The 18252-nt window shown below is 41.2% G+C and overlaps 2 protein-coding genes across 2 annotated transcripts; one reads left to right on the top strand and one right to left on the bottom strand.

Moving 5' to 3' along the window:
- Positions 1-422: 422 nt before the first annotated feature.
- etfdh (electron transfer flavoprotein dehydrogenase) lies at positions 423-10964 on the top strand. The gene is made up of 13 exons (XM_061685459.1): positions 423-666; positions 2071-2229; positions 3191-3420; positions 3767-3848; positions 4012-4130; positions 4462-4539; positions 4620-4766; positions 5767-5907; positions 6964-7107; positions 7441-7615; positions 7833-8015; positions 8078-8299; positions 8780-10964. Exons 1-13 carry the CDS (start codon positions 636-638, stop codon positions 8941-8943), a joined length of 1875 nt encoding a protein of 624 aa, XP_061541443.1. The 5' UTR covers positions 423-635; the 3' UTR covers positions 8944-10964.
- Positions 9151-15188, bottom strand: ppid (peptidylprolyl isomerase D). The gene is made up of 10 exons (XM_061685460.1): positions 15011-15188; positions 13017-13157; positions 12838-12944; positions 12198-12386; positions 11429-11551; positions 10492-10598; positions 10263-10422; positions 10096-10182; positions 9953-9995; positions 9151-9559 (listed from the first exon to the last, which is right to left on the bottom strand). Exons 1-10 carry the CDS (start codon positions 15093-15095, stop codon positions 9471-9473), a joined length of 1131 nt encoding a protein of 376 aa, XP_061541444.1. The 5' UTR covers positions 15096-15188; the 3' UTR covers positions 9151-9470.
- Positions 15189-18252: the final 3064 nt, after the last annotated feature.

Here is an 18252-nt window from a genome sequence, read left to right as displayed (position 1 = left end):
CTGGTTGCCCTGGATGCCCTGGACTGGTTGCCGGTCACTCGCAGGGCACATTCCGAGTCAGACAACCATTCACTCACATTCACACCGTCACTGAGGGAGAACACAATCCATGTTACGTGCACTGAAGTCAGGCGAATGTACCACTACACCATCAGTGACCCTTTTTATCAAAAACACATAAAAAAAATTTGTCTGGGAGCCTGGAATGGATTAATGCCATTTTCTTATTATTAATTTCAATGGGGAAATTTTTGTTGATTTACAAGTAAATTGAAGTACTAACTGGGTCATGAAATGAATCAAACTCTCAGCCTTTATTTTGGACACTTCCTGTATTTTCATGGGGATGGGGGGGTACATCCATTTTATTTTGAAGGGCAATGGATATGACGTAGTTGGTCCGTCACCCTTTCAGGGAACTTTTCAATGGCCTCCCCTGAGCGGTATGCGTTTAGTAATGTCATCAGATTTGCGCGTGCGCAGTAATTTTGCGTTTTGAGATTTACGGTGTGTAGACGGTACCTTCTTACATAATCTAATTATAGGTCACTACGGGACAGTAGGCCGCGTTCGGCTTATCGTGCCCACGAAGAGGAGAACTAAACTAGCAGAAAGTGACGAGCAGCTGTGACGAGATGTTCCCTGCTACCAGATACTCGAGTAAAGGTACGTTTGGCTAGCAGCAAGCTTGACCTGATTCGTTGCTAATGTATAAACCATGTTTTAGACGCATAAACCGCTCTGTTGAACGTAATAACATTTACTTTACTGTTTTTATTTTTCTCATTGTGTGTAAAACTCGCAAAAAATGCTCGTGTCTTTGTTAGCATTAGCGTCTATTTTAGCACCAAGCTAAAATGTAGGGTAAAGTTCATGGGAATGTCGGTAATTTTCCTCCACTTTGCTTACATAACACTTGTTTTCTTATGTGAAATTAATTAGGTCAATGAAGTAATTACATGTGTTGGTTATTTTTATTTTTATTTTTCGCGAAATTAGTAGTCTCATGTAAAGTTATCGTTTTGTAATGTGACACCTGCAAAGTTATCAAATGCTTTGTTTGTGATTGTGGGCTGTCGTTGTGTTATTTAGAGATGGGAGTAAGTCACATGTGCAAGTCATAAGTATATCGTCTTAACCTTCACGTTTGTAGAAAATCCCACGTTGCTGAAGCAAAAAAAAACAAAAACCTGCAAGTCAAGTGAAGTCTTCAGAATTGCATGTAAATCAAGTATTAAATTATTAATTTAGATTAAGAGTCATAATCATGCTCAGTAATAACATACTTGTACACTAGCCACCTACATGAACTCAGTACTTGTTAGAAGTTGTGAAGAAGTCCAGACTTATGAAATCCGACCATTTGTCCATGTTCTGTTATCTTCTATATCTATTTTGCACAGCATGATAAAAATACGTCATCATTATTCATTTACATGTGAAAATAAACCTAACAAAAACATGGAAAAGTAGCAAATAATAATAAACAACAAAATACAGAGCTAGTAGCACCCTCTTGTGAACACCTGGCGGCTGTCACTGTATCCTGTAAATGTAGAAATTTTATATTTTTCTTTATTTGTTTTAAATTGTTTCAGCCCCTCACCTAAACCGTTCCACATTCTCATCCCACAGAATGAATTACAATATATTTTCATATTTGTGCAGATTCTGTTCATTTGAAGTTATATTCCGCCTCTAAGCTTTTTCCGTTACCCCCAGGGTACGGTATCAGTGTCATTACATTATTACAATCGCTTACACATCTTCTATTTTAAGTTTTTTTTTTTTTTTTTTTTTTTTAAAGCAACAGTTAATTTTATCTCCTGTGTTACATTGATGATATAGTAATATTTTACTGCACAATCGCGTATCATTGACAAAGTATCGCGATAATATTCTCTGTTGTTGTCGTGGGACAGTTTTCACGTTTTCCACACATTGCTGTCGGCGGACTTTACAACCGCTAGAATGTCCCCTGATCCCAAAATGGCTACATTTGGTCTGGTCTAGTTGGCAAGCAGCTTGAAGTGATTTTGACTGTTGTGTGTCCCCCCCCTCCACGCGTAGCCCACAGGTGTATCAGGGCTTTGAAGACTGCGCAAGTAGAGCATGCCTCACCTCAGCTGTACACCACGTTACACAGACGGAGCTGCTCCTCGGTTTCCACGCCTCGCATCACAACACACTACACCATCCACTCCCGGGACAAAGATCCAAGATGGGAGGGTAAGTGACCATTTGGGGGGGTTCTTTTTACGGTGGATAGGGTGGCCACAAGCGGATTAAAAAAATATCTGCACCTCACATGTATATTTTGTATTGGTATTGTTGTTTTATAATGAAAAAAATATTTTGTATCATTTTATCCTTTTTCATAACTGAAAATAAATAAAAACTACCCCTTCTACATAATTTGTGTTGAAAGGGGAGCGAATTACAGTTGAAATGTACTGTCAAACTAAACATCAAACAAATAATTACAAACAACCACATAGTCTTGCCTTAAGGAAGTCTGTTTAGCTTAATACTAACAAACAATGCAAAATGCCATCGACGGGCTAATGAATAGCATCAGTGTCGTGGTGTTATCACTCTTTAAGTAACAGATATTTGAACACAAATGGTGCATTGACACATGTAGACAGACAAGTTAAAGGTGCGCTTCCATCAAAATCCATTGTTTTCTATTGTTTTATGCTTAACATGGGTCAAAACGTGACCTGGTTTAGGTTTGACATTATGCGGCTTGTTGACTGAATGCAAAAGCCGATAAATGGCATAAGGTTTGCAAATAGTGATCTCAGGAAAACTGGCTGAGTGACAACGTGGGTGTGTCACGTGCAAATTTCATGGGGAAAGACGATTTGAGTGTTGCCGTCAATGAACAATTTCAACTCATATCTCAAGGCACCGCAGTGCTTCTGTTGTTGTGCTATGTCTCGGAGGGTGCACGAAAGATTGCTTTTTTTTTCAGTGTCGCAGCTAATAATTCAGCTGTAATTGTTGGGAAGTTTCAGGAGATTCACCAACTGTTCCCAACTTATCCCAGTGTCGCAGTCCACAATCTGTATCATGTGTTTCATAATTTAACACGCCCGTGGCCAAGCTGATGTAATGAGCTGTCAGTCATTCAGTATATGTGCAGTAAGTATAAAAAAGCCATTAGTGATGTGTAAGTCATCCTCAGGCGTGGAAATGGAAAGGTTTACGGACGAGGCGGACGTGGTGATCGTCGGCGGTGGTCCCGCCGGTCTTTCGGCCGCCATTCGCCTGAAGCAGCTGGCTAACGAGCAGGAGAAGGAGCTGCGCGTGTGCCTGGTGGAGAAGGCGTCTCAAATGGGGGCGCACACGCTCTCGGGGGCCTGCCTGGAGCCCAGCGCGCTGCACGAACTCTTCCCCGACTGGAAGGAACGAGGGGTGAGGATCTGACGGAACGCTGGCTTGAAACTGCACTTTGTAACCCTAACGATTGTTCGAAACTCTAGTTTGATGCTCTGTCTTGAAACCCCTACTTTGAAACACTAACCTTAATTTGGCACCCTGATGAAACCCTGCTTTAAAACACTAACAATAGCTTGACATTCTACGTTGAAACCCAAAAAAAAACGTGCCTTCAAGTGGAATTTAAAAAAAAATAAAAATAAAAAAAAAAAGTATGAATTAGAATAGTAACTGGAATGTATTTTGTTTTTTTTAACTTCACATTATTAACCAAGATCTTGAGGTACGTATCCATGTGTTTCCTGTCTCTCTTTTGCTTCAGGCTCCTCTCAACACACCAGTGACCGAGGATGTCTTCAACATTTTGACAGAGAAGCACAGGATCCCCGTTCCCATGTTACCAGGTATATTTCATGAGCAAATGTCATGTTGGTGCATGTATGAATTGTTCCAAAAACAATGGATAAAAAAAAAAAATATATATATATATATATATATATACATATATATGTATACACACACAAATGTCTATTTTTATGGTTTGGCGCATGTCCCTGTGTCGGTCAGGTCTGCCCATGAGGAACCATGGCAACTACGTCGTGCGTCTGGGCAACTTTGTCCGCTGGTTGGGCGAGCAGGCCGAGGAGCTCGGAGTGGAGTTGTATCCTGGTTACGCCGCCTCCGAGGTCAAGGCAGCAACCATTTTAAAATTGTTTTGCTTTGAATTAAATCCAACACAGGCTTTGATTTTTTTCAAACAAAAAATAAACATCAGTTGTAGAATAATGATGTCTTACAGTGTTGCAATCACTTTGTTTACACAAATGCTGATTTAAAAACAAGATAAGTGAAAACTGGTTTTAAACCCAAACCCTTATTTGAAAGTATAACCCGGACTTGAAATTCAATCTTAAAATACTAACTTAAAATGTCTAAAGGCTTACAAACCTCATTTGAAACCTTAATCCTAGAGAGAGAGAGAGATTTTCTAACTTTTTGTCTCTTGTACGGCGAAAGGTTTTGTTCCACGAAGACGGGAGCGTCAAAGGAATTGCCACCAACGACGTCGGCATCGCCAAAGACGGCTCGCCAAAGGTACCGAAGAAGCGCACACCAATTTCTATTGGCTGTGTATGGAATTGTGGTCACTCGGCGTGTGTTTGCGTGTTGCGTAGGACAACTTTGAGCGGGGGATGGAGCTCCACGCGAAGGTGACGTTGTTTGGAGAGGGATGTCACGGCCATCTCGCCAAGCAGCTATACAAGAAGTTCAACCTGCGCGAAAACTGCGAGCCGCAGACGTACGCCATCGGCCTCAAGGAGGTAATTAACACCCCAGCAGCTCAGAGGTCATGCGGTTCAATTATACGTGCAAGATAAGAAACTGACCAGTTAAGTTGCCTTCCCGCTGGCACATCTTAAATAATAAATATTCATGTGACTGACTGCCATTCACAAATACATGAAAAGCATAGCAAATATTTCCCTGAACAAGAAAACGACAAAACGATTAACCTTACTTTTTTCTGGGCAATTTTATTTGTGTAACATCATTCATATAATAGGCCAATCCATAGTGCTTTCTAGATTTCAATACTTTATTATGAAACTTTTTTAGTAAATATTTAGATAAAATGGGGGGGGGGGGAAGAAACACACTACATTTCATGAAATGGTTTCCTCCATATTTGTCTTTTTGTAAAAATTATGTCAGAAAATATTTGGATTGAAAACAGAAACAAATATATATATTTTTTTTAACTCACAGAAGTTTGTTTGTTCCCTCAATGTTTTTTGCATAAAAAACAATTTGCTGATAACACATTTCATGTCATTTTTAATATTTCAGAAAAATAATTGGATGGAGAAAAAAAATAATCTTAATATATGGTTTCTCAGTTTTTCCTTTTGCAGTGAAAATAGTTTGATAAGAAAAAAATGATTACATATTTTTTTTAGCTTTTATTTGCATGTAGTGAAACTGCATACTTTAGTTTGGCCTTTTATTGTGGGCAGAACCACAATAAGTGTGTTTCCCCGCAAGAGGGAAATGGTGGTCACACTAGATAGTCACTGTCCAGAAAATCTATCTATAGATGTACAGCATATAAATATATACGAGTGATGTAATCAACACTTGTTCTTGGGTATTGTGCAATATCAAGTCACTGGAGTGCAAGTTCATACTGCTGATAAAAAGGTATGCGTGCTGAATTATTTATTGCAGTGATGTCCCTTTGCAAACCAGTGGTATACATGCATATCGCCGCCTTGGCAATAAAGTCATCCTTCGCATGACGATAACTATTATTTATTTTTGTAGGTGTGGACGATTGACGAAAAGAAGTGGCGTCCTGGCCGCGTGGAGCATTCGGTGGGCTGGCCTCTCAACCGGAACACGTACGGCGGTTCCTTCCTGTATCATCTCAACGAAGGAGAGCCTCTGGTGGCTCTGGGCTTTGTGGTGAGTTACAATTTGTGTAAAGCAGTGTTTCCCAACTTTTATTGAGCCGAGGCCAAGGTCATGCGAGTTAACAAAAACACCCAAACTTAAAAAAAATAAAAATAATAATAATTGGTATACTAAGTAAAATAAAAACGTGTTTGTCTATTTATAACAAAAATGCCTTTTGTTTTAGTCTTTGTCAATTAATTCCACACATACGCTTTTAAGGTTAATTTTAAAAGTTTTACGCCAGCTGTATGACCGTTCTGTACATCGTGTGCCCTGCGATTGGCTGGCAACCAGTTGAGGGTGTGCCCCGCCTCCTGCCCAATGATAGCTGGGATAGGCTCCAGCACGCCCGCGACCCTAGTGAGTAGAAGTGGCTCAGAAAATGGATGGATGGATGTTTATAGTGTGTTTAGACCATTTTCAATGTTGACAACAATGTTTGTCTTTTTTTATTCCATTATTATAATAAATGTTTGAGGCATTTTATCATTATTTTTTTTGCAATGTCCTTACGATGTATGCAAGTATTAATTTGTTTTTATGAATGTGCTTTCATAAATCTGTATTGCGTATTTTCAACTATTGTGCTGGAATGTAACTCCCGCAATGAATGAGGGATCTTTTCGGACCAGTTAAGTGACACATTCGTTAAGCGACACACCTGATGATCTCTCACGGCTCACTCAGTGTTTGGGAATCACTGCTGTAAAGCAAGAACATTAGTATCCATCCATCCATTTTCTGTACCGCTAATCCTCACTCGGGTCGCGGGCATGCTGGAGCCTATCCAAACTATCTTCGGGCGAGAGGCCGGGTACACCCTGAACTGGTCACCAGCGTATCACAGGGCACATAGAAACAAACATTTGCACTCACATTCAAACCTACGGGCAATTTAGAGTCTTCTATCAATGCATGTTTTTGGGATATGGGAGGAAACCGGAATTATATTTTTTTTAATTATAAATTTCATTATTTTTTTTCCTGAACCATAACGACAAACATTGCCTTTTATAACACCAATGATATTTTTGAAATGCAAATGGTAATCATGGTTGTGCAAAGGTGGGTCTGGACTACTCCAACCCTTACCTGAACCCCTTCCGGGAGTTCCAGCGGTGGAAGCATCACCCTTTCGTCACACCCACGCTGGAGGGAGGCCACAGGATCGCATACGGCGCCCGCGCCCTGAATGAGGGCGGCTTCCAGGTAGGCATTGAGCTGCAAAAGAAACTCATTGACAAGACATGGCCACATTTCAAGATGATGTCAAACTTTGACACCAAGATCTGACCACACTGGCAAAAAAAGTTTGGGAATTTAGTGTTGCCCATCTGTCTATGATACCTGATTCCAGTCTGGGATCATTTGGCTGAATTCCAGCTGAGTTTCTTAAAGAACAAGCTCTGGAATTTGCCCAAAACGTGTGTGTGTGTGTGTGTGTATAAACAAAAATATATTTTTTTTGGGGGGGGGGAGTAGCGAATTATACAATGCGAAATTATGGTAAACATTTTTTGTGGTTCTTCTCTTCCGGTTCAGTCTGTTCCTAAAGTGACGTTCCCAGGCGGCCTTCTTATTGGCTGCAGCCCCGGCTTCATGAACGTGCCAAAAATTAAAGGCACCCACACGGCTATGAAGAGCGGTATGCTGGCAGCGGAGGCCATTTTCCCACGAGTGATGGCGGTGGCCGAGGGGGGAGAGTCGGAGACGGCAGGTATGAAATACAGTTCATTTGAGGTGCAAAGGCCATTAAATATGGTGAAAATACGGTATGGTAGAGATGAATTAAACCATTAAATATGGTACGTTACAGATGCTTGGACCATGAGACGGAAAATTTACAATAGAGGTGCACAGAAAAGTGCAATCAATCAAATATATAAATATGGTATGTAGAACCATGTCAATGCGTTGTAAATATGGTCCATTAGGTCTGCACATTCCCGAGTACGCCGAAGCCCTGAAGGTGTCGTGGGTGTGGAAGGAGCTCCATGCTGTGAGGAACATCCGTCCGTCCTTCCACAACTACTTCGGCCTGTACGGCGGCATGATCTACACGGGTATCTTCTATTGGATCCTGAGGGGCAAAGAGCCGTGGACGCTCAAGCACTGTGGTGCGTCAGTATTTGCGTAGCTATCGTACGAGCCCACCTTATCCGGTTTTGGTTTGTGTCAGGCCGTGACGCCGACCAGCTGAAGCCGGCCAAAAACTGCACACCCATCGAGTATCCCAAGCCTGACGGAAAGATCAGCTTTGACCTGCTGTCCTCTGTGGCGCTCAGTGGCACAAACCACGAAGGAGACCAGCCCGCACACCTGACTCTCATGGACGACAGCGTGCCCGTCGACAGGAACCTCGCCATCTATGATGGGCCCGAGCAGCGCTTCTGCCCCGCAGGTAAAAATGCTGTGTGCACAGACTATGAAACATGGTGTCAAATATGGTTGGTGCATTAGAGATGCACGGCTCATAATTGTGGTCTCAGTACAGTACATTAGAGGTGCACTGACCATTAAATATGTAAATACTAAATATGGTATGTTAGAGGTACAGTCTGGTAAATTCAGTATTAATAAGGTACTTTAGAAGTGCACAGACCGTTGTTTCCATATAAATATGGAAATGTGCTATATTAAAGGGGTATGGCCCGTGAAATGTGGTTTTAATAAGGAGTACAGAACTTCAAATATGGTGTAAACATGGTATAAATGCAATACATTATAAGCGTATGAACCATTAGATAGTATACATTCGGGGTGCTGACCATTAAAACTCATTCAGTGCCATTGACAGCTATATCCAGTATGTCAAATACGGCAGTGAATGAGTTTTAAATATGGTGTGAATCCGGTACTTAAGACTCCCGTCTTTTCCCAGGCGTGTACGAGTACGTTCCCGTGGAATCGGGCGACGGCATGCGGCTGCAGATCAACGCTCAGAACTGCGTACACTGTAAGACGTGTGACATCAAGGACCCCAGCCAGAACATCAACTGGGTGGTCCCGGAGGGCGGAGGCGGACCGGCCTACAACGGAATGTAAATACAGCGGCCCGGCCACCAAATCAAGGAAAATATGGTTCACTTGAACCATGACTGAATGAATATTCAGTGCCTCGCTTAAGTGAAAATGTGCCTACTGTTGCTGTTATACAGTCAAAGGTTTGGAGTTTTGCACTTTCTATAGGATGGAAAAGTGTGTCCAAATGTTTGGCTGTTAGTGTATATGTAATAATTAACACAAATCATGTTTAAAGAGCTTGGACTTTATTAATTCATGATGCGACACTACCGCTGTCCAAAACAGTGACGCTTGAACATTTCATTTGCATAAAGTGGCCTTCAGGAATATTAAATAAGGACTTACAGCAAGCGTTTTTGATAAATTATTCCAGGTACATTTTGCTGTACTGTACATAATGTCACATCAGTGAATAAACTACTCGACTGTTCTGTACTCACTGAGGACCTTTTGATGCATTCAAGGACATTGCTACAAGACAGCGGCAGCGTTCAGTGTAGAAAACTCCAGGACGAGGTTTGTTACATGAGGAGGGGCGAACGGTGCATTCAGGCAAACATTTTGGCGTAGATTTTCTTTTCTCGCTCTTTTTCCTGCTGGACTTGAAGCTGCACGCGCTTCATCTCGTTGCTGATGGCTGCCAGAAAAGGGAAAGGTGTCAGTACTTGAGGGGAGTAGTGACGCTGCACAGTCTCCGCTTTGCTGGAGCGGGCGTTAAATGTGATTTCAAGAGGCTATGCTAGAGGTGCACGGACCATTCAATGTCAACTAAACATGGTGGCATTAGTGGTGCACAGACCAAATATGTAAAAAATGAATGATATTACAGCAGCGATTTCCCAACCACTAATCGAATTACACTTGGTGCAATACTTATTTACTACAAATGTATGCCAGTGATGTATAGTGACAGGCAGAACAATGAAACACTCTTCTCTGAATAAGGTACATTACAGGTGCACAGACCTAATTATCATTACGACGGTGACGTGTTTATTTAGCGGTTTGTAAACAAGGAAAGAAAGCTCACCTTTGTCCTCTGGAGCTATTCCCTGAGCTGACTTCAGATCAGTCTGAAAATAAGAATGAGGACTTAGCATAGCTTTTAGCATTTGTGACAACAAACCTTAGACTGGTTTTGGTGCTTAAGTAACACCATATTGAAAAGGTTACCATAGCTTGGTTGTACTCCTTGAGGCCCTGCCAGGCCTGCGCCCTGCGGAAAAGAGCCTTGGTGTTGCCTTTGTCCAGCGCCAGAGCCTACAAATACAAAACACGGCACAAGTGAGCACACTCATGGTGTACTAGCGCCATCTTGTGGATGAAAGCCAACACCGGACCTCGTTGCAGCTGTCCACGGTCTCCTGCCACAGCTGCAGCTTCAGCTTGCAGGCGGCCGTGTTGAGGTAGCAACTGAGCACGGCTGGCTCCAGCTTTTTTTGCACCGCAGACTCCTCGCCCTCGTCGTCCTCCAACACTTCGCCGCATACTTCCAAATACCTGTGGAGAGAGGCGTAGTTGACACCATTTTGTCTTTACCCATAATACAAGGGATAATTAGAGTTGAACCTAAGAGCTTTGCTGTATTTGTTGACGGCGCCATTCCAGTCTTGACTCTTAAAAAGGTTGTTTCCAATCTTCTTAATGTCCTCGGCCACAGACATAACTTTGTCCACCTGGGGGGGAAAACATTTTGGAAATCCATTTTGTGGGACGTTTAAAACAGCAAAGTGAACCATTTTGTTTTATTGGGTTACTATGTACCACATGCTTGTGCTACAAGTACATTACAACTCTTTTTAAAAGAGCAATTTAAATGTGCACTACAATCTAGTATTATGTAAAAGACAAAAACAAAATTTTATTGTTTTAAACACTAAATGAGCAATCTATGTTGTGCCATTGTGGTTTGCACTTAATGATATTACGATTATTATTTTTTTGAAAAAAATTTGAGACAAATTTATGCATGCTATAAATTTGCTAAATTAATACTATTTTAAGTGTGCATTCTCTGTGCACCAGTCTTTAGGGTATTGTGTAAAAAAAAATAAACAATTTGAAGTAAAAATGTGTTGTGTTGTCTTTTAAATGAGCAATTTACAGTGTTAAATATTTTTCGAAAATATGTAATAGAATACATTGTTTAATTGCAGAAATCCTTAAAATGTATAGTTTTTACATAAAAATGAGCAATATAATGGAAATTGGATTGATATGTTTATATATAAATGTAATAATCGTAATCATCCATTTTCTGAGCCGCTTATCCTCACTAGGGTCACGGGCGTGCTGGAGCCTATCCCAGCTGTCATCGGGCAGAAGGCGGGGTACACCCTGAACTGGTTGCCAGCCAATCGCAGGGCACATCGTAATTATGTAAATAAATATTTAAATGCTCATTTAAATGTTTGTTTCATAATATTAATAATGCATTATTGAATATCTACACTATTATTTTAAATGAGTATTTTGACGGTTAAAAAAAAAATGTCTGTCAACATACATCTTTAAAGTCAACATCAGAGTCCTCTGGAAAGTCGTGATGGGCGTCTCCCGTGACGTCGCTCGGGGCGACGCCCCAGCTGTCGCCGTCCTTGTGCTCGCCGCAGTCGGCAATCACGCAAGGCTGAAAGGAGAAATCTCACATGCTGCTTTTAAATATATTTTGGCTATGTTCGCACTGTAGGTCAATTCAACATTTTTTGCCCAATGTGACATGTAACTGACCCCCCCCCGCCCCTTCACGTCATTGTTAACAGTACAATGCTGATCGCCCCCCACCCCCGCCCCAGATCCGACGCAGGCCTCTTTCATATGTGGCTGTAAATGTGCATCTGATGCGAGTGCTGTCTGGACACTCAGGTCGCGCTCATCCGACCTATGCCATCAAAAGTCACAATTGTTCGACAAAAAGACATGTGACAAGCAATGGCGGATGAATGAGCAGAAAACAGTGGCCAAAAGATGCTGCTTTAGAACTGAAAGAAAATGTTTCACAAAATCCGTGAAATTGCCACAAATGCGTCAGGACAGAGCGCCTCGTGTGGTGTGCACATGAGCAACGTGACGTTTTGTTGTGCGCTCACTTCGGGGAACCATTGTGTCCACATTAGAAGTTGTCTTTTTTTTTTTTTACCCATATGAACGACTATATAAAAACATCGGATTTAACAAAAAATCAGAATTGGGCATCGTGCTCTTCAGTGTGAAGTTGTACATTGCATTTGAGGCGGTCTCAATTGGCGCGCAGTTTTGTTTTTTGTTTTATTTACCTTCACGGGAGCGTCGTCGTTGGTGTCAACGGCGTCCAGCATTTTGACCACGCCCATCCCCTTCAGCACCTGTCCGAAGACCACGTGCTTGCCGTCCAGGTGCGGCGTGGGCACCGTGGTGATGAAGAACTGCGAGCCGTTGGTGTTGGGCCCCGCGTTGGCCATGCTCAGCAGGCCCACTTGGTCGTGCTGACAACAACATCCACACAAGTTTGTTTTTATTCTGTCTGCTGGATCACTGCCCCAACTTGGCACGTTTGCATAAGGATCTTTGGGTGCAGCGAAGTCTCTCCGTAATTTCCACTCATAACCCAGCATAATATAGTACAAACCTCATCTCTCAGTCAAGATGTATCATGTAACGTACTTCCTTGAGACCAACCTGTACTACTTTCCTAATCAGACAGGGCTTTGCCAGCATCTTAGGATGTTTCAGAAAGAGCACAAAAACTGAATAGGTGCGTTTTTGAACGAATATGTAAACATACTTAAAATAACTAAAAAAAAAAATTTTTTTTAAGTAAAGCGCATGATCAATTTGCACACAGCTTCAAAGAAGCCGCTTATATATTGTGTTGTTGTGCAATAAGGCTTTTGCATTTGAAATATTTACTGGTGACGCGGTGCGCTTTTTCTTTACCTTGTAGTGGAAGTTTTCATCCTCAAACTTCTCCCCGTAGATGCTCTCGCCGCCGGTGCCGTTCTGGTTGGAAAAGTCCCCTCCCTGAATCATGAACTTCTTGATAACTGTGGAGAAAAGCCCAGAAATAAAAACACAATAATCGAAAACGTCACGCTAAATATGCCAACGCCACACACTTCTGTGGAAGGGGCATCCTTTGAAGTGCAGAGGTTTCCCAGTGGATTTCCCCACGCCTTTCTCTCCCGTGCAGAGGGCTCGGAAGTTTTCCGCAGTCTTGGGAGTGACGTCGACGAAAAGCTCCAGAACAATTCGGCCGGCTAAGGAAAGAGTGAAGAAATAAATGACATATCAGACACTTGCGTAAAAGCGCCACATTGAAAGACGGTTTCGTTTAGGCTTAACACCCTCTGAGGAATTAATATAACAATCTATTTATGAATGTAAGGGTTGTTTACATTGGCGGAACCCTGCCCTAGCATTCGGCTTGTGTCAATCAATCATACCTGAGCTTTATTATTTTTGGTATAAGGCCAGAAATTGATAAATGACGAGCCAAACACTTCATTGGGTAACACTTAGATCCAGTGCAAGAGCTGCATTGAAATATTGCCGCGTTTAGACTTAGAATAAAACAAAATTGCATTTGTTTGCAGCTCTCGTACAGCAGCTTTATAAAAAAAAATAAAAAAAATAAAAAATCACATTAAAAGGTTAGTTCAATAAATCATTAAATAAGGTGCAGTTACAGGGAGTCATGATTCGTGCATCAGTCTTTTCACAGCCATGGGGGAGAGGCTTGGCTTAACACCCTCTTAAAAAGTATTAATGTAACAATATATTTATTAATGCAACTAGGGTTTGCATTGGCGGAACGCTGCCCCTTGCATTCAATACATCGTTTGAGCATCATCGTCACCGCAATGTATATGTGCGCAATAGTCACATCGTAATCCTGTAACGTACCTTGCCTTCAAATGTCTTTCTAGTGGAGGTTTTTTTTTTTTTCTCCCCAGAGTGGCTTGTGTTGCAGTTTGACAGATGGCGAACAAATGAGAGGAAAAACACACTTGCTTTAAATCTGTCACCCCCAGTTGTAGTTTACTGTAAAACCGACACGTATAACAAAGAATTTTTAAAAAATGGACATCAGCTATGTTCATGCCAACAAACAGTAAGGTGAAAAGCCATAGACATGCTAACGGAAAATTAAGCACCGATCTTATAATTACAAACCTCGGGGCCTACAGCTACTTTGAAGGGACAACCCTGAGTTGTACACAGCGTGTGTCGAGTTAACTAATGCACTGAACTACATAATGTATGGTATATTAAAACGTTGATGAAAAACAAATCATTAGTGTTAGAAATGTGCTGATTGCTCCACAGTACATAATATAGCATAACTAGGCATGAAAAGAAATGATTTTAACTTGAAGTCTGGCAGGACAATTAACCTGCTCACGACAGAGTAAATTATATATAATATAAGTAGACCTCAGCATACGTCTGTACTCAACTGAATAGTGTTTTTCTACTGAAGCTATTCCAAACTGTTGAAACAATAAATCAGAGAGGGGGAAAAGAAATGTGTGCTGATTTTCACGTCTGTTTTGTTTCCCTATATTTATTTATAGAACAATATTCTATCACCACATGGGGGGGGGGGGGGGGGAATTGCAATGTCATCGTTTTCCAATCTCGTGCAGCTCATTTTTATTTTTTGTACAACGCCAAGAATACTTGATTCATTCATTACTCTGAAAAATGAAACACTTCCCTAATTATTCATACGTGAGCATTATAATTATTGCACAAGGCCAGGATTTTCAAAGCAACTCTTGTATTGGACCTCATTGTGTATGCATGACAATACGTGCTCTTATATCTGAACATTAAATAGGAACGCTAACTTGATATACAATAATCGGTAAAAGATATTACGATTACATACCTTGCTAAAATTCTCGAAATATAGAAATATTCAACTTGGAGCAATTCGTGCTCGCCACTAAAACCCATAAAATATAAATCCTTGCTTGTATTCAAAGAAAGCTAGTTTATTCAATGAGCACAAGCGACGCTAAGCTAACGAGGCTAGCGGCCAACCACGACATTTACAATTTTAAATGACATTTTTTGTTGAATTATTTTTTTTTTAACCGCTCCTTACCTCTTGCGCTGCCGATGTCGACATCGAGGAAAACGCGAGGGTTTTCAGAGTTGGACGGCTTGTTGGTGGGCACCGGGTGAGACATTTTGGAACACTTTATTCCAACCGTTAGCTTGCGCTAAATTAGCTTCGCGGCAGGCGGTCGGTATGTCTGGGATGCGGGTGTCATCGAAAAGTCTGGAAATTCGCCGGAAATGAGCCCAGATCCGGTAGAGGCCATCGAAATAAAAGCTTTACTGCATTTCAAAATAAAAGATCAACAGCCGGACAGAAAATCTCAACTGTGTTTGTATGTATCATCAACACGTGAATGATGTGTTTATTTTTTGGGGATTAAATATGTAAATTTTCCTATTACCATTTCCCCCAAGTACTACCTTGCCTCGCCTTCCACAGAAAGAACTTGTTTTTTTCTTGACTGATAATGTAAAAAGGAAAAAGTTCCTTTTGTCAAAAACATGTACCTTGATTTATTAACATTTTAACTAGTCACCAATTTAACATCATAACTATGAGCCGTCAAGCTAAACCATGTTTCAGCTGGTGCGTATGTCAATGTAGTGCATTTGTCTTAAAATTAAAAGAAGATGTGATTTCATAATGTCCAGTGTCTTCTGGTCCCGCTCGTCAATGGCCATTTTGCTGTCAAACTTTGTTTTGGGGGTTTTGTGTGACAGCCATCTTCTCTCTGCCATCAGGAAGTCAAATAAAATACAAAAGTCAGTTTGATGACTAGTAAATAATGCAGGCTCAGCTTTCGAACAAAATGTGAAACCCACATCTTTTACCCGAGATGCGCAATGTATTATTTGAACTAGTTATTAAAAAACAGTAACTTCTGTATTTCTTCAAATAACTACTATAATCTGATTTATATAATTTTTTCCTGTGATTCTGGCACCACAAGGTGGCGTTTCGAGGTCATATTTGGGAAAAATATGTCATGGTTGAGACTACGGCAGAATGGCACATGGCCAGAGAGAGCCAATCGCAAGCGTCGGCTTTAGAAGGAAATGATATGAAGAAGAAGAAAAAAGAAATCTGAGCTTTTGCAGATACTTTTCAAATGTAACTAAAAGTGTAATCATGGAAATTTCCAAAAGCAACTGTCATTGAATTACACATGTTCTCCTAGTATTGTAATGGATAACAGTTACATACATTTTGTCATTAAATTATGCAACCTCATTACATGTAATTAGTTCCTCCCCAACACTGCATATACAGCAGTGTAGGCTTAATCCGCATTTTAATAGAAATATTTTTTTTTACATTTTCCTTTTCTGCGGTGCTCATTTAAATCCCGGAAGTGAAATTCAATTATGTCATAAAAATAGCTTTTGGAAATTCCCTTTCTTTTATAACACACTCTCATCCATACGCCTTTTTTTTTTAGAATGTAGTTGATCCCAAAAAAATTGCTCAAACATTTTATATTTATACGTATTATTCATTTGAAAAATATCAAAGAGTAAAATCTGGACATGTCAAATCCCATTAAATGTTAAGATACTGCTGTCATATTTCATCTTTATTTAGATCCGCTTGAATGTTCACTCTCTGTAGGAAAATATTCATCACGATAAGCACTTTGACTGCCAATCATCTCTTCTTGACTGTGAAGAAGCTTCCAAGCTCTGAAGCGCGCAAAACACAAACAGGACCATATCTTGCCGAAGTGTGACACAAACTACTCGAGTGTGCCTATCTGATGCTCGCCCGTGCAAGTGTTGCATTATGGATGAGCTGATCTAACAAGCCAGGCGCTCAAGACTGTTGCGTCGGCGAGTGTCATGCGAGTCTTTGTTTGTCTTACGCTTTCTGCAGGAACTTGTGGCTCGCTCGGTTCTCCACTTCCATTCGTACGACGCTTTTCTGGACAAAAAAAAAAAAGAGAAGATGTTTATCGACATCAAACTGTTTCAAAAAAACATTCAATATCTAACTCAGAACAAAAAAATAGCGTTGTGTAACGACAATGTATTGCAACTGGAAAACGACACCTTGCCGTATTGATGTTGTATCGCACCTCTGCTAATGTTAGCTCATTCCTCGAATGACTAAAATACAGTAAAACGACTCGGTGTTTAACTAACTACAGATATTTTGTGCGATAATTGACAAAATGCGGGGGATTTTCGCCCATCCCGCGGATGATGTGCAACTAAAACGACTGACTGTCGGACTCATGAAATCACCGATATCGAGATATTTTGCTGGCAAAAAGTATTTATTACAGTGTTACCGCAGGTTTTTCGCCGTACAAGCCTTCGCTCGGCCGATTTCTTTTGCCTTTAGTGATGAGCCAAAATGCGAGTTAGGCGCACTTGGACGGCGGCGGCAGTCAACTTCCCAACAAGCATGAGACGGTGAGCAATTTGTCATAATCGCTTTCGGCTGTTGGATGCCAATCCCAGCTCAAGTTTACCGTCAAACTGAACACGTAACAGAAAATTTCAGCTTTGCGTACTCAAAACAACCACAAAGCCTTGCCCTAGAAAGGTCCGTTTAGCTCAGTGCTAACAGACAATGCTAAACACCATAGATGGGCTAACGAAACTAGCATTGATGTTGGTGCAGCAACACATGTAGACAGACAATCTAACAATACTCACAGGCATATATTCTTTTATTACATATAATAATATTACGGCTGCTTACTGAGTCAATTAGTTGTGAAACTCTTCTTTTGTGTATCATGCAGAATCAAATGAATCAGTGTATGCATTGTAATTAACGCTATCGTATCGCGCCTTATCGTGTACCGTGAAGGTTTACCCTAATTTGCATGCCGCTGCGTAGCGTGGCGGCGTTCAACGCGGCGCTGTGCTGCCAGCACCAGCCCACCTCGCCCACACGGGCCCGCTTGGGCAAAGGCGGGGGCGCGTGAGGGCCCGCCCTCCACAGGTACGACAGGCCGCCGCCGGTGGCCTCCGGGGACGAGGGGCCCGCCCCCACCTGCTGCTGCGGGGAAACGCAGCGCCTCGGCCGATAGTCGCCGATGCCATCTGGACCTCGATGGACGTGTGAGAAATTGATGTTTTATTCATATCTATTGATGCTTCGGACTACAGCATTCATTAAAAACTACCAATAAATAAAAGTCTGCTCTGTAGTAAACACCTTCATGAATTATTTTGTTGGTGACAAAAAATGTAAATACATTACATAAACTGATCAAATGGATATGTGGCACAAATGTGGGTTTTAAAAATAATATTGTTAAATATTATATATATATA

The sequence above is a fragment of the Phycodurus eques genome, chromosome 9, assembly GCF_024500275.1.
Source record: "Phycodurus eques isolate BA_2022a chromosome 9, UOR_Pequ_1.1, whole genome shotgun sequence".
NCBI lineage: Eukaryota > Metazoa > Chordata > Actinopteri > Syngnathiformes > Syngnathidae > Phycodurus > Phycodurus eques.
Note: the sequence above shows the minus strand (reverse complement) of the source record. Positions and strands in the feature narration are given on the sequence as shown.

Coding starts and splice junctions, on each gene's coding strand:
- ppid (XM_061685460.1), bottom strand. CDS start 15,095: ATGTCTCACCCGGTGCCCACCAACAAGCCGTCCAACTCTGAAAACCCT. Junction 10,599..11,428: donor CTGATGTTGACTTTAAAGAT/GTATGTTGACAG, acceptor TTTCCCCCCCAG/GTGGACAAAGTTATGTCTGT. Junction 10,423..10,491: donor AAATACAGCAAAGCTCTTAG/GTTCAACTCTAA, acceptor CTCTCTCCACAG/GTATTTGGAAGTATGCGGCG.
- etfdh (XM_061685459.1), top strand. CDS start 636: ATGTTCCCTGCTACCAGATACTCGAGTAAAG. Junction 667..2,070: donor TACCAGATACTCGAGTAAAG/GTACGTTTGGCT, acceptor CTCCACGCGTAG/CCCACAGGTGTATCAGGGCT. Junction 8,300..8,779: donor GCAGCGCTTCTGCCCCGCAG/GTAAAAATGCTG, acceptor GTCTTTTCCCAG/GCGTGTACGAGTACGTTCCC.